General features: G+C 30.9%; 2 protein-coding genes across 2 annotated transcripts; one reads left to right on the forward strand and one right to left on the reverse strand.

The window, feature by feature from the left end:
* Positions 1-2,732: 2,732 nt before the first annotated feature.
* On the forward strand, positions 2,733-3,431 carry LOC131626691 (uncharacterized). The gene has a single exon (XM_058897527.1). The coding sequence runs from the start codon at positions 2,733-2,735 to the stop codon at positions 3,429-3,431; it is 699 nt and encodes a 232-aa protein (XP_058753510.1).
* A 2,392-nt stretch (positions 3,432-5,823) lies between these two features.
* On the reverse strand, positions 5,824-6,452 carry LOC131626692 (uncharacterized). Its single transcript, XM_058897528.1, has 2 exons — positions 6,222-6,452; positions 5,824-6,120 (listed from the first exon to the last, which is right to left on the reverse strand). The coding sequence occupies exons 1-2, from the start codon at positions 6,450-6,452 to the stop codon at positions 5,824-5,826; spliced, it is 528 nt and encodes a 175-aa protein (XP_058753511.1).
* Positions 6,453-16,840: the final 10,388 nt, after the last annotated feature.

The following is a 16,840-nucleotide window of genomic DNA, read 5'->3' on the forward strand; positions in this document are numbered from 1 at the left end:
AAAGGAAGTTAGCCAGGCAGAGATGTTCATTGAGACTCGACAAAGTTGAAAAGGAAAACAACCGGATGAAGAAACACAAACTGCAATTGTAAGTTTTCTATTTTTATTGATGGATTTGGTTATTAAGATTATTTATTAAATATATTTACTGTGAATATATGGACTTTTAAATATATGGAATGTAAGTTTTTAATGTGAATATTTTTTAATTAGACTAAGCTTCAAGATTCAGTTCAGAGCTCAACTGAATCTGAGACATTTAAGTCCTTGTTTGGGAAAGAAAAATCTGGACAAGTTCGTTGCTATGGAAGAACAATAATACCAACCATGCTTAAAAGAAAAGAAGAAATTCTGGTTATTAAAAAGCAGCATAGTGATGAAGTGGCTGGCATGAAGAGGGAGATGGATGGTATGAAGGCACTATTTAAGACCATGATGAAGCAACAAAACCTACATATGAGTGACGAGGGGATCTCTAACATGATGGCAACTGCTATAGGTTGTTCCAATAGTACTACTGCTGCTCCTGCTGATCCACATTCGTCTGCATCAACTCATATTCCTCATTGCGAAGAGGTATACTCTAAACTACAAACTTTATTACCTTTTATTTCTCCCTGTTGAACCTATTGTGGTATCCCATATAGTTTGACACACACAATAGTGAAAAACATCATAAGACATTGGTTGTGGAAAATTGAAACATTCTTTTTTCTTGGAGTTAATTTTTTGACTATTAGTTAATTATATTTCTTTTTGACTTGTAGTTAATTTTTTGACACATATTTTCTGGTGAATACAATTAGCATTTCTCTGGTGAATAATTCTGAATTTGAATTGTTTTGATCTTGGCACTGCAGCATTCACTTGTGAATTGTCCCTTTGAGCTTTGTCTTATACTTGAAATTGTGTATTGGATTGAATATGAAATTGGTTGCTACTTTGAATTGATATATGCTGGTCAGTATTGACTGAATGTTTGTATTGGTATTGAACCGGTTTGATGCTTAGACTAATGTGTGTGGAGTAAAATTGCATTGCATAGACATGTTAAACATTTAACTATACTATGTTTCATACTCTTGCCTTGACCATCCTATGCTTTTGAATTGGAAGGATATTGTATGGAATTTCAAGTTCAAGAGTGGCTTATACATGTTGTTGGATGGTACATCTATTGGCTCTTGGATTGTTTGTACATGGTTGCTGCATTTCATCAGTTTTTGAGCATGAGTTTTGGATTGAATGCCATGATTACGATATGGTTGAGTTGTACTGGTTTCATTTGTATTGAATTTTGTCATGTTGGTTTGTGTGGGTTCAAAGTAACTTGGCATAGCAAGGTTTAATGGGAAGTGGGAATCGCCTGAAGCAAAGCAATTGGAGGCGTGATGATATTGTTTGGAGCATATTGCATGAAGAAGGGTGGTTTGAAGAATAAGGTCAAAGGAGCTATTGGAGTTACAATCATCTAGTTCTATAGGATATGTACTACTGCTAATACATATGTTGCAGAAGGGCAATGGAATGAGTTTGCACAAATTTGAAGCTTACATACTACTGCTAATACATACTACTGCTAATACATATGTTGAATATAATATATAGCATCATGCTGAATACATACTACTGCTAATACATATGTTGAATACATATGCACAAATTAGAAGCTTACATATGGTGCTAATACATATGCTGAATATATAGCATCATGTTGAATATATAAGACATGTTTGTATTAATTAAATACTTATAGTATGTTTGGAATCATGTTCCTTGCAGAATGGAGACGAAGAAGCTTGTAAAGAAGATATGGAAGAAGCTTGTGATCATGAAGATGTGGAAGAAGCTTGTCATGAAGATATGGAAGAAGAACAAGGAGATGATCAAGAAGAAGAATATTATGATGCATGAGTCTAATTAATAGTATAGTTGTGTTATATTATCTAGCTAGCTCTTAGAACTTTTGTTTTGAATTTGGGATGACTCTCGAGAGAGAAACTTGGTTGTATTTAAGAATGACATCAAAACTTATCTATATTTTAGTGACTTTATTAGTTGGTAACGTCACTTGATGTAGACTTATTTCTTAATGAATATTTTGTTTTTGACGTTAATGTTTAATTTGCTTGTAATTAGATTCTAATCATCAATGTCTAAAAAAATGAGTATTATTGTTGAAATTTTATATTGATATATATAAAATGACATTTTTATGTCATGGCACAAAAATAAAACGTGGCAAGATTAATGGTGTAGAACGTACAAAATATAACCATGGTTTTAAATTGGTGGTCATAAACAAACTGTGGCAAGACCTTGAAACTAAACCGTATGCTATAAATTAAATAGAAATCGTGGTTTTACGATATGGCCACAATTTTGTACTCATGGAAAAAACAAACCGCGAACTTAATCTAGATACCTAAACCGTGTCCTATACAAGCCACGGATGTCCATAAAACGTGGCACAAACAAGAAAACCGTGGATTATACTTTAGGTCACGCCCGCATATCCCACAGTCTGGTTTCCGTGGCCAAAGCGTTACACCACGGTTATTTTGCATATAGCCGCGGTTTCATGGCCGTGGTAGGAGAACTTTTTTTCGTAATGTGTTGGATCTCGCAGTTTGGCTACCTTCCAGAGAGAGAATCCGCCTGTCTTCAAGGGTACGTATGATCCTGATGGCGCATTAACCTGGATGAAGGAGATTGAGAGAATCTTCTGGGTGATGGATTGCACTTCAGATCAAAAGGTTCGTTATGGGACTCACATGCTGGCAGCCGAGGTTGACGACTGGTGGCTAGAGACTCGTCAGAGGTTGGAGACTACTGGTGAGGAGGTTACTTGGGTTGTGTTCCGTAGGGAGTTCCTGAGGAAGTATTTTCCTGAGGATGTTCGTGGCAGGAAAGAAATCGAGTTCCTTGAGCTGAAACAAGGAAGTATGTCAGTTATTGCTTATGCTGCAAAGTTTGGTGAGCTGGCTAAATTTTACCAGCATTATGATGGACCAACTGGTAAGTTTTTGAAGTGCATCAAGTTTGAAAATGGGCTGCGCCCAGAAATCAAGAAGGCTATTAGTTACCAGAAGATTCGTGTCTTTGTTGATTTGGTTTATAGCTGTCTAATCTATGAGGAGGACAACAATGCTCATTATAAAGTTATTAGTGAGAAGCGAGGTAAGAACCACCATAACCGTGGCAAGCCTTATGATGCTCCAGCTGGCAAGGGTAAACAGAAAGCTGCACAGGGTCAGAGGACTAGTGGGGATGATGCTCCTGCTGGTATAGTATGTTTCAAATGTGGGAAACCTGGTCACAAAAGCAATATGTGTAATGCTGAGGCGCAGAGGTGTTTCCGTTGTGGGAAGACTAGACATATGGCTCCTAGTTGCAAGCATAAGGAAGTTATCTGTATCATTTGCGGTTAAGAGGGGCATATCAGTGCTCAGTGTCAAAAACCTTAGAAGGCACCAGGCAGTAGGAAGGTGTTCGCTTTAGCTGGGACTCAGACAGCTAGTGAGGACCGACTCATCAGAGGTACATGCTTCATTAATAGTACTCCTTTAATTACTATTATGAGTATTATCGATACCGCTACTACTCATTGTCTTATTGTTGCTGATTATGTTGAAAGATTAAATCTTGTGTTGTCTTATATGAATGGAGAGATGGTAGTCGATCTTGCACCTAAGGGGTCAGTGACTACTTCTCTTGCGTGTGTAAAGTGTCCTTTGTCAATCTTCGATAGAGACTTTGTTGTTGATCTGATTTGTTTACCTTTAAGGGGATTAGATGTGATCTTAGGTATGAACTGGTTAGAGCATAACTATATTCATATTAACTATTATGACAAGTCAGTGAGGTTTTCTACTTCAGAAAAGGAAGCTAGTTTGTTGTTAGGTAGATAGTTGCGGTAGTTGATGCAAGAAGAAGAAAATTAGATGTTCTCGTTAATGGCTACATTATTAGTGGAGAATCAAGCTGTAATTGAGGAATTGCAAGTGGTGCGTGAATATCCTGAAGTTTTCCCTGATGAAATTCCTGATGTACCGCCTGAAAGAGAAGTTGAATTCACAATTGATCTTGTACCTGGTACCAGACCTATTTTTATGGCACCGTATAGGATGTCTGCATCTGAACTGGCGGAGTTAAAGAAGCAATTGGAAGACTTACTTGAGAAGAAGTTTGTGAGACCGAGTGTATCACCGTGGGGAGCTCCAGTGCTGTTAGTAAAGACGAAGGATGGAAGTATAAGGTTATGTGTTGACTATAGACAGCTGAATAAAGTTGAGGAAGTTTGATCCATATTGAAATAGTTCTCAACATATCATTCTTCAAGTTGAAACCGGGCTTCCTTTCTCTCAACAACATGGCCATGTTCCTTATAATATATGATCCCTTCATCAATACCGCATATCTTTCAACATATGAGTGAAACCTAAGGATGAAATACCCTTCTTCATTATCGTATATGTATGGTAACTTCACAAAATTCCATACCTTAGTCATGAACTATTTGACTCCATCCATGCTTAACTCACCTCCAAGAACATACATAATTAGAGCTGTATCCCAAAATTTCACCTCAGTCTCAATATCCGATTCTTCAATCTCAATTTCAATCTCACCATTGACAATCTTTGGTGTGATTTACTTGATCGAAACTCCAGGGCTTCAATTTCCACTTAACACTTCAACCCATAGTTCTAGTGACTCGATTCCCCTACCCTAGGGTGTGCAAAATATCCTGTTTTAATGTCCAAATTCATAACCAAACCTAAACCACTTTTAAATATCCGGATATAATTGAATGATTATTAACCGGTTTAGTTATTAATGATTTGGTTATTCATTCATATAATCCGGATATAATTAAATGGTTATTAACCGGTTAAATTATTTTGGATTCGGTTATAATCCGGTTATTATCCAAATACAAATATTTTAATTCTCAAAATATTAATTATTTTTTGAAAAAAATAATTTTCGGAAAAAATAATTTTCAAAACTGGATTTTTTTTTTAAAACCGGTTATATAATTATAACCGGTTTTATAACCAGTTTTGATTAAAATGTGGTTATGGTTATATATCCAAACCATTTAAATGATTATGGTTTGGTTTTTGAAAATAACCAACCATGCACACCCCTACCTACCACCGATGGACTCTCCGTTGACGGTGGCGCCTGCTTTTTTGGTCGCTGTTGCCCTTTTGCCCTTTTTATCCGAAATAAATTTTTGTTAAATCATTTAAAATATTTAAAAAAATTTATTTTGCCTCCATCATTCATGTATTTGACAGACAAATTAAAATGTCACAGACAACCTTCATCATTCCTGTTAGAACCTGTTTCATCGTTCATTATTTTTGTCTCTTGTTGCTGGATATGTATTCTGTGTTGTTTGTTAGAACCTGCTTGTTGGCTCGACATGATGACTAGCTTTCTTATATCTATTTTCTTGTACCGGTGGAGAAACTGAATCATTCATGTTATTGATAATTTTATCTTATCTATCATGCATGATTTATACCTATTTTCTACTTCCTACAGTTTCATTATTAAACAATACTTGCTATAAGAAAGCATGCAACACTGTAACTTTTTGGAAAAATGAGAAAAGAAAATTGTATTTCAGTCAGAATATTCATTTAGCATTCTAACAAGCAAAAGTGTGTGTTGTACCAGTAGTTTGTCAAGAGAAAGATTCTAGGCACTGATTTAAACAAATTAATATGTCAATCACTCATAACTTGCTACATAATTTAAAACTTCAACTTTAGTCATAATACATAGATAATTTGAGCATAATAAAAATCACTATGAAGAATCTATTCCTTGGTAAATAACTTCGACATGTCTCGACGCTCTCTTGAAACGGATTAATTCTATCATCATCATCATCTCCGGTTTGGCATTTAGAATAGGCTTCACAATCATCTTCTCTAACAAAGGAGAATATAGAAGTAAAAATTTGATAAAATCTAATTCAAATTTGGCACCAGAGACATCCTCTATGCTAACATATCGCAATCCGAGGGAAACGTCTGGCTCTGAAAAGATATCTTCCATGCAGTATGAAGCCGGTGTTACAATCATAGTCTTCTTCTCTGTCGCCTATATGCAATTGTTACAAATTCATGGACCAAAGGGAAGATATTTAAACCGGAGTTGGAGAGCTTGAACTTGTTGATTGGCCCAGAGTGAAGTAAAAGTACATGATCGACAATCCTCAAAAACTTGCGCCGTTTAATTGAACTGTCTTCCAGACCCAAAGTAGATACACATTGTTTATCGAAAAGAAGATATGGTTGTGTGGACCATTTCCTCCCCCATTTGCGGGATAAAACACTGGTTCTCCCTGCATCCTTAATTGGCAAATGTGAGAGAATATAATCTATAAGTTGATCCGGCAAGCAACTAATTCTATCCGACTCTATGTCCGTCATTTTTTGGTCGGTAGCCTTCAGCTGGTTTTATGTACATACAAGAATCAGAAAACAAATTAGGTTAGTGGATTTATGTAATCTATGCATGCATGCATGCAATAATCATAGTTATGTCCACTAAAAGTGTAATAAAAAACAGTAGCTATTTACTTTTCTGAAATCAAATTATAAAATAATACAAAGGATAATTTACATTTTGCAAACCCTGATGAAACCTGATCTAAACCTTTGGAAGATCAGAAAAACAACTCATACATGAAATTGAATGGAATGCATATTAAATTACACAAGATTCAAGAAGTAGTACATAATCTATGAAAGAGATTCAACGACAAACAAAAAATTTATCAATTAAAGAAATGATGCATTGCATTGAATCTTGAGTTGGAAATGGAAGAACTCACCAAAGTAGAAGGGTTAGGGACTCACGACGTAAAAAAATAAGTATGTATTGACATAACACTTTATGCTTTTTAATAGTATGTGTTTTTTAATATTTATTTTGTATTTATAATAAATGAATTTGATGGTCAATTTAAAATTCAGATTTAATTTTTAAGAATTCTAAGTTGACATATCACACAATAATGATCCACAAGAAATACAAGTTAGTTTGGTTACTTGATTGTAAATCTTGTGTAATATAATAAACATTCCATTCAATTTCATGAGTGACTTGTTTATCTGATCTTTAAAAGGCTTAGATTAGTTTTCATCTGAGTTTGATTAGTTTTCATCTGAGTTTGCAAAATGTAAACTATCCTTGTGTATGGTTGTCAAGATCTCGATCTAGATCTTAAAATCTTAAGATTTTACGATCTCACTCACCCCTAACGATCCCGATCTTAAGTAGAATCGCGTGTTGTAGTTAAATTGTAAAAAAATATCCCTGATGTCTAGTAATTAGCCAAATATGTCCCTAAAGTCTAACAAATTGTCCATGTGGTAGTAATAACTTATAAAAACCCAGTCATACATGTCTAGAGAATATGAAAAAGAGTCATTTTCTCACTAATACACTTGCCTACTATAATATATCATGTAAAAATACTTCAAATATGGTAGGATCTTACGATTTCGGCTGCGATCTTATGTTTTACAATCTTGTTACCTGCTCTCAACCTTACAAAAATAATTGGGTAGGATCTTCCGATCTTAGTTACGATTTTATATTTTACGATCTTGTTATTCTCTCCCGATCTTATGTAAGATCTCGATCTTGACAACCTTTGTGTTGTATTGTATTGTATTGTTACATAGCTATGATTCTTGTATGCATATATATAGATACATTAATATATTAACCTAGTTTGTTTTCCATGTGTACCCTTTGTTTTCATCTGAGTTTGCAAAATGTAAACTATCCCTGTGTTGTATTATATTGTTACATAGCTATGATTCTTGTATGCATATACATAGATACATTAATATACTAACCTAGTTTGTTTCAATGTTAATGTACCCTTATGGGATAAAAGTCTATCCGCCTAAAATGACGGACATGGAGTATGATAGAATTAGTTGCTTGCCGGATCATCTTATAGACCGGATTCTCTCACATTTGCCAATTAAGGATGCCGGGAGAACCAGTATTTTATCCAGCAAATGGAGGAAGAAATGGTCCACACTACCGATCTTGTGTTCGATAAACAATATGCAATTATCGAGAGCAAGTTTTTGAGGATTATTGATCATGTACTTTTACTTCACTCTGGGCCAATCAACAAGTTCAAGGTCTCTGATTCCGGTTGAGATATCGTTGGTGTGAACTTCATGGCTCATGTTGATAGGTGGATCATTCATACTGCTGGGAAGATATGTTTTCAAAGCCAGACGTCCCCTTCGGCGTGCGATATATTAAGATAGAGGACATCTCTAGTACCAAATTTGAATTAGATTTTATCAAATTTTTACTTCTATATTCTCCTTTGTTAAAAAAGATGATTGTGAAGCCTACTCCAAATGCCAAACCGGAGTTGATGACTGAATTAATCAGTTTCAAAAGAGCGTCGTCGAGACATGTCCAAGTTATTTGCCATGGAAAAGATTCTTCATAGTGATTTTTATTCTGCTCAAATTATCTATGTATTATGACTTCTAATGTGGTTATGACTAAAGTTCTCCTTCAATATCAGTTTGAAACACAAGAGGTGATGATTTCTGATGGTAACAAGCAGTTTCCATTCTTGGCGGATAGATCAGATAAAAATGTCAATGACAGAAATGATTCAGTTTCTCTCCACCGGTACTAGAAAATAGATGTGACTCTCCAACAGTGTCTGCCGTTGATAGTGTTGGTTATATATGAATAACCTCATGAGTTTAGTATATTCAGATAGTGAGGTTTATATTTTGTTAGTAGTGTTGAAAATGATTCGAGTCGAGTCGAACTTACTTCAGTTCGACTTGACTCATCAAATTCGACTCGTAAGAAGTTCATGAATAATTTGGTTCATTTTGTTAGGTTCAACCTGTTTGCTTCACGGACTTAAAATTATTTCGTAAGTCTAATCTTTTATACATTTTACATTCTAAATTAATATTTTTTTTAAATAAAAAATATAAAATAAAATAAAATTTATAAGATTAGAATTTATACGACTAGATTTTATCTTGTGTAATTATTTTTAAAAATATTTTACTCACTTGAGAATATAAATTATCAATTATAACTGTTAGATTAAAAGAAAATAAAAGGTTAAGATTTGGAGCAAATTTTTCAACCTACTCTTAAAAAACAGTAAAATTCATCTCATATATAATCGAGTTGACTCATGAACCTAACAAGTCGGACTATGTATAGTTCAAGTTCGGCTCATTTAGTTAACGAACTTAGTTTTTAACTCATATTCAGCTCATTTGGTTCATAAACCTAGTTCAATGATTTAATTGTCGAACCGGGTTTCAAACTATTTTCGAGTTGGTTCGGTTTATTGTCAGCCCTATTTGCCAGCACAAGTAACACACATAGCACGTGGAGAATTTGTGTAGATTTTATTATTTTGTATTATTAGTATATTATTTGTATTATTACTCAAACATTTTAACTTAACAGTAAATAACAATTTTTCGCTTTCATTATGGATTAACATAAGTTAACACATGACAATTAGCATGACCAACAGTTACATAACTTAATAAAACAATAATAAAAATGACACTACTAGATGATTCTGGACGTTTTAACATCTTGATTATATCGCCTACAAATTTAAAAATTGTTGCATCGAACTCGATTGGTCTCTTTGTTGGCCTGCGGAAATATATTCTCCGCATAACCTTCAAATTTTCATCAGTCTTCTGCTCAATATGGTTGGATTTCACATTTCCATCAGTATCAATCCATGGTGCACGAAACTCGATTTTATCCACCTTTCTGTTCTCGATGTCGGGCAACATATTATCCAATTTGAATCTCAGAAGAGCAAGACAAACAGTATACTAATAGTGAGGAATTATAAGATGTTTTTTTTTCTAACATATGATCCCTATTTATACAAGTTTTGACTCATTACACCAAATTGTCAATGTAATCATAATCGTACAAAATTGTCGACAAAATTGCAACTGTTAAACTACAGTATATTTAGTACTCCTGTTAAATAGAGTATTTGGGTATATGTATGTGCTTTTTAAAAAGTTGATGATTTAAAACTACTGAATTTTCTAATATTTTGAGAAAAATCCGGTAACCCGTAGTGTTTTTAAAAAAAACACTATTATCCACCAACCCCCGGCCCCCAATAGAATAGAGGATATTTAATGCCTCGTGAAAGTAATTACTTACTGGCAAAGCCATACTCCGTAATATCAGAATAAATATCATATAACGTAGATCCGCCGGATCCCCAATGAATGGCCTGCTCGACTATTTTTGAATATGTCCAGATAGATGCCTTTGGCTGATTCCCTTGTCATCTCGCCCTCCCCGCTCAAATTCAAAGTCTGTCTTAAAATAGAGGGAGAGGGAGCTCCAGAGCTCTTCCCTTTAGGACACGTGAACTCCACTCTTGGCAACTGCCCTCTGCTGTAGCAACAGTTTTTTTTATAAGAATCGATGAAAAAATCTATCAAATCTACAATATAAGAAAATTTATAGTTAAAAAATCAATTTTGTCCCTCTGCTCAAATAGCCTATCCACGTGTATGGTCTTATCAACCAGCATTGCTTTTTTACTTCTTTTCTTTTTTACTATCCAACTTGGCTCTTCATTTTTGAATTTTGAATATATGGTTAGAAAAATCAAGGCTTAAATGCACCCTTGGTCCCTGTAAGTTAGCGAGTTTTTGTTTTTCGTCCCTGTAAGTTTTTTTTCTGGGTCTGAGTCCCTATATTTCACTTTCGTGTTTGTTTTAGTCCCTAAAATCAAAATCCGCAGGAAAATTCGCAGGAAAACCTGCAGATTTTGGCTTTAGTGACTAAACCGCAAGCAAAAAGTAAGATATAGGGACTCATACCAACAAAAAAAACTTACAGGGACGAAAATCAAAAACTCGCTAACTTATAGGGACCAAAGGTGCATTTAAGCCAAAAATAAATTATATTTTATAACCTCCTTTCTCATTAACTGTTAAATAGTAGATTGCAAAGCTACCTACTTTACTTGCTATGTGTCTGTGCTACTTCATACATACCTTTTACTTAGCTTTTTATTCTCTTCAACATCCTTTTGCTTCTCACTTTTCTCCATTTTTTTCCTCGCTACCCATTATTTCTTCTACAATCTAAATATATAAACTCATTTTTCACTATATTATTTTTCTCCTTCATCTTCTTAATATTTATTTGAGTTTTTCAGGTTATAGATCCACCGAAGACGGAAATCAGTAGGTAGTAAAACAACGTCAATAATAAGAAACAGGTTAATAATATTAAGATCATATATGTTATTTTAATTTCTTTTATATTTATACCAAGTTAAACATTTTAGATTCAGATCTATTATTTTCTTGATTTGTTTTTTTATGTTTAGAGTTTGGATCTACAAATATATTATCTAATCAAATCTGTAATTGTAATTTTAAATCTGGGTTGAGATTTTTTTCCAGAAATGTTCAGAATTGGAATCTTTGAATGATTTAGATGATTTATATTTCTTTATTCGTTTTGATTTTTAATGCATTTTTTATGTTTTCTTTTTATTTCGATTTTGAATACATATATATTTTTCATGTCTTTTGTTTAGTAATGTATGCACTAACTCAATAACAAATATGGTGTCTTTCTCATCTTTTAAAACAATTTATTTTTATGTATCCACCTGTTTCAAATTTTTTGATACAAGGTCTAATTTTTTTTATTTGTGACTTTTGATTGATAACTAGCGTGATACCCGTGCGTCCGCACGGGTACCCATTGTGGCCGTGTTATTTTGTTCAATATAGATATTATTCTAGAGATAAATGTCATAAAACCAGATGTGTAAAATATAGAAATTTCTTTTTAATAGGTTGGGGCAAAGTTTGAGATATTTTCATGAATAAAAATTATTTTCCCGTTAATATTCAATATTTCGATCATTAACTTCATGTTCTCGTAAATATTTAATATGTTTATCAATAATTCATGTTCTCGTTAATATTGAATATTTTATTCAGTAACTTCATGTTCCCGTTAATATTCAATATTTTGATCAGTATCTTCATGTTCCCGCTAATATTCATTATTTTGATCAGTAACTTCGTATTCCCGTTAATGTTCCAAACTTGTTCCCGTTAATATTCAATATTTTTATCAGTAACTTCATGTTCCCGTTAATATTCTTTATTTTGATCAGTAACTCCGTGTTCCCGTTAATATTCATTATTTTGATCAATAACTTCGTGTTCCCGTTAATATTCCAAATTTGTTGTCGTTAATATTGAAAAAATTTATCAGTAACTTCATATTCCGTTTATATTTAAAGCAATTATCACTAACTTCGTGTTCTCGTTAATATTCAATATTTTGTCAATAACTCCGTGTTCCCGTTAATATTTATTATTTTGATCAATAACTTTGTGTTCCCGTTAATATTCAAAATTTGGATCAGTAACTTAATGTTTCCGATTATATTAAAAAATTTGATAAGTAACTTTGTCTTCCGTTAATATTCAATATTTTAATCAATAACTCCGTGCTCCCGTTAATATTCAATATTTTAAATATTAACGGGATATTTGTGCATTCGCACGGGGACTAGTGTGGTACGCTCATTTGTTTTAATATTCAATATTTTGATCAGTAACTTCATGTTCCCGTTAATGTTCAATATTTCGATCAGTAACTTCATGTTCCCGTTAATATTCAATATTTTGATCAGTAATTCATGTTCTCGTTAATATTCAATATCTTATTCAGCAACTTCATGTTCCCGTTAATATTCAATATTTTGATTAATAACTTCATGTCCTTGCTTATTTTGTTCAATATTATATTTTTTTAAAAAGAAATTGATGTAATTATTATTATGATACAATTCGTTCAGCAAAGATGCATAATAAAATTAAAAATGAAATTGATAAAGAATAGAACAATGAGGTGTTATTTAATTAATATGCAATAAAAATTGGAAAGATCAATAAAGAATATACAATATCGATTGTCCAATGCAATATAAACTTAGTCACATTTACTTTCAACGTATTAACATTGCTTCCCGTTAATATTTAATATTTTAATTGATAACTCCATGTTCCCGTTAATGTTCAATAGTTTGATCAATAACTTCATGTTTCCGTTAATATACAATATTTTTACCGATAACTTCTTGTTTCCGCTATTATTTATATTTTGATCACTAACTTCATATTCCTGTTAATATTCAATATTGTTATCAGTAAATTCATGTTCCCGTTATTAGTAAATTCATGTTTCCATTATTATTCAATATTTTGATCAGTAACTTCATGTTTCCGTTATTATTCTCAGTATTTTTATAAAATAATTAAAAATATTTCATATTATCATATAATTTTGATATTATTTAATTCATACATTATTTATGTATTTATTATAGATCACAATACTATACTTCATAATCATATCAAAAACTAAACGAAACAAAACAACATTATACTTTATACTCGTCACTAAACAACACTAATAAAAAACATAAGGTAAGTTGTGTATGAGTTGAATAGTGTTGTAGAAAAATAACTATTTACTAAAAATAAATATTTACTATAATTGTTTAAAATTAATTGAGTAATTTAATATTTTTAAAAATTGAAGATAATATTAATTCAATTTGTATATTTAGAAGATTAAAAATATATTTAATTCTATAATTTAATGTTATTAATAGATAGTAAATGTTTCCTTAAAAAATTATGTCAATTATTTAATATGATTGATTAGAATTAATTATGTAAAACAACAACTGATTAAAATTAATATGATTGACTTTTCCTTTCCTCAAAATAAAATATTTATTAAAAATTATGAGGTATAACTTGATGACTTTTAAACTTGATTTTCATTGCCCAAAAATTAAGTGGGGGTAAAAAGTCAGTGTTATGTCTAAAAAAGGGCGGGGAGAATCAAATAAATAAGTATTTATGACTCTTAATATATCATATTTATATAGTTTAAATAATATAATTTAAATACATATTAAGAAATATAAAATAAAAATTAGAGAAATATTTATGATAATTAATTTAAATAATTGTAACTAATTTTTTTATAACTAATATGTTAATTTTTTATTTTATAACTAATATGGTTATTTTAAAAAAATTAGAGTATATATAAATAAGCATTATATAGAAGTTGAAATGTTAGCTGAATAACAAAACACGTGCCTATAAGTTTTTTTGTATATAAATAATATCTGGATCCCCGTTTATAAAAAAACATTGCCTATATTTAGTTTTTTATATAAAATCATTTTTTATATAATGTTTTATAATTTATTTTTAATTGAATGTAACATTTAATATTTTTAAAATAGAAAAATGAAATATATCGTAGATATTAGAAAATATTAAAAAATAAAAATTTATTATCATTTAAAAATAAAAAGAATAAAAAAGGAAACAAATCAAATGCATATTATATTATTGTTTCGTCGATTTTGTTGTCTAATAATACTATTACATTAACAAAATGCTAAATATAGACAAATTAATAGACCTATATGGATAATTATATTAAAAATAAATTATTTTTTAATATAAAAATAAATCTTATAACTATTAAATAATACACATAAAAATTAAAATTTTATAATTAGTTGTTCATCAAAATATAACACATCATACCAAGTTATTTGCAATCTTATCTCCATCCACTCATAAAAATATGTTGTGTCTCCCCTTCATTGGTCCGTCCAAGATTTCATTGTATCTTTGCTCTATCAGATATCCTCACCATGACAATTTTAATATTTTTCTCGTATTTAGATAAGTAGTACATATTTATTAAATCATTATTTCAATGACATAGATTTCAATAGTAACATTTTTTTTCATATTTAGATCAATAATAAACATTACATTATATTTTTCTCTTATTTTAATCATTATTATATTTTTTTATTATATTTTTTCCTTAAGTTATTGTAATATATATTTACTTAATTTATTTTTAATATTTTTGAAAAATCAAATTTATAAATATTTATCCATTTTAGACTTTAATGTAGCAATAATAATTATTTTACAAATAGAATTCTCAACTCAAAAGAAACAAAAAATTATATTTTATGTCTATCTTCTTTATAATTTAAATGACTTGAATAATAACATAAAAGCAATACCTCCTTTTCAGTTTATTTTTCTTATTTTCACTTTTCTTATTTTTGATTTGGATTTTGTAGAGAATATTTTTTATTTTATTTATTTAAAGTCCAATATAATTTATTTAGGTTAAAAATTTTATAAATAAATATTTTGAAATTAATTAAATATATAATTTATTAATGATCAAATCGTGATTATGCTCTCTTTTTGATCTTTAACATATATAGAAATAATAAAACAAATCAAAATTCATTAGATATAATGGATTAAATTTTATTTATTGTTTTACTCTTAGTTTTTGTTCTTCTTTAAATTCTATTAAAAAAATATATCAACAAAAACTGAGACCCAAAATCACCGCAATTTGAGAAGAACGGGAAGTACCGTTCAACAGTAAAGTTGAAAAGACGGATTTATAATTCCAGAAGAACCGTTCAACAGTAAAGTTAGAAAAATGAGACTTATAATTCCAGAATAACCGGGAGAACTGTTCAAAAGTAAAGTTAGAAAGACCATATTTATAAAAGTGGAATCATTTCTAAGATAGAAAACCAACAGAACCGTTCAACAATAAGATCAAAACAACATAACAAAATGAAAATGAAAACTCATTAAAACCAAAACAGTAACAAACAAACCACGTGAAACACATACAATCATCACATTTATCACTGTATAATTTATCTATTCTCTTTTCAACCTATTACAAAAATTAATTGCACTCTAATTACAAAAATTGTACTTACATTTGCTTTAACTTCTACTTCTTACGTACTCGTACTCTACAATTGTACTTACAAAAATGGCAGAAATCAAATAAAACTAATGATTTGAAAACACTGATGGCAGTTTTTCCCTTGTTCATATGAGTTTTGATGAAAACCCTATCAAAGTACATAAATATAGAAAATCAAACCAATATGTCAGTTGGTTTGTTCTGATGTTGCTTGATCTCATTCCACCTCGTATCTAAATAACATAAGACCAAAATAATAGAATATAAGAAAAAAAACTCATCAAATCATCTCAAAATGCTCCCTCTTGTTCGAAACAACCTTCCATTTGTGGTGCACTCGAACAGAAACTTTCCAAAATTCTTTGCTATCGTTGATGTCAAAGATTTTCGCCAATGGTCTCGTCATATCTTACAGCCAGTTAGCACAAGCAGCAAAGTAAAAATGGTCTGATACTACAGAAAAGTGGAAGCCACAAATGCTATAAATAACACAATCATTATGTATAATGTAGCAGTTACAAACTCTTCATTACATAGCTGATGCAGAAGGTGAATGGACAGAAGAAGATAAAGTCCTCATTATGTTAATTATGTAACACATAATTATGCAGAATGGAAGATGCATGGACAGAACCACACAAATGCTAATTATGTAACACATTCATAGTGGAAGATGGAAGAACATAACTTCATAAATGAACAATACACGTGGCGCATCCATAAGCAACATTTCCTACTCTCAGAATAAGCCACTTGGCAGCATGAGAGGAACTCTTCAAAAAGATAGAGTTTTCTTATATTATAAATATTACAACATTGATGTTTTTATCTCTGAAATCACTCTGTTTGCTTTTGGTATAATCTCATAAATGCTTTATATTTTTTCATTTATGGTTATGTTTCCCATGTCTTGCCCTGTTTGAATTAT

This window comes from Vicia villosa, unplaced genomic scaffold, assembly GCF_029867415.1.
Source record: "Vicia villosa cultivar HV-30 ecotype Madison, WI unplaced genomic scaffold, Vvil1.0 ctg.000318F_1_1_2_unsc, whole genome shotgun sequence".
Classification (NCBI taxonomy): Eukaryota; Viridiplantae; Streptophyta; class Magnoliopsida; order Fabales; family Fabaceae; genus Vicia; species Vicia villosa.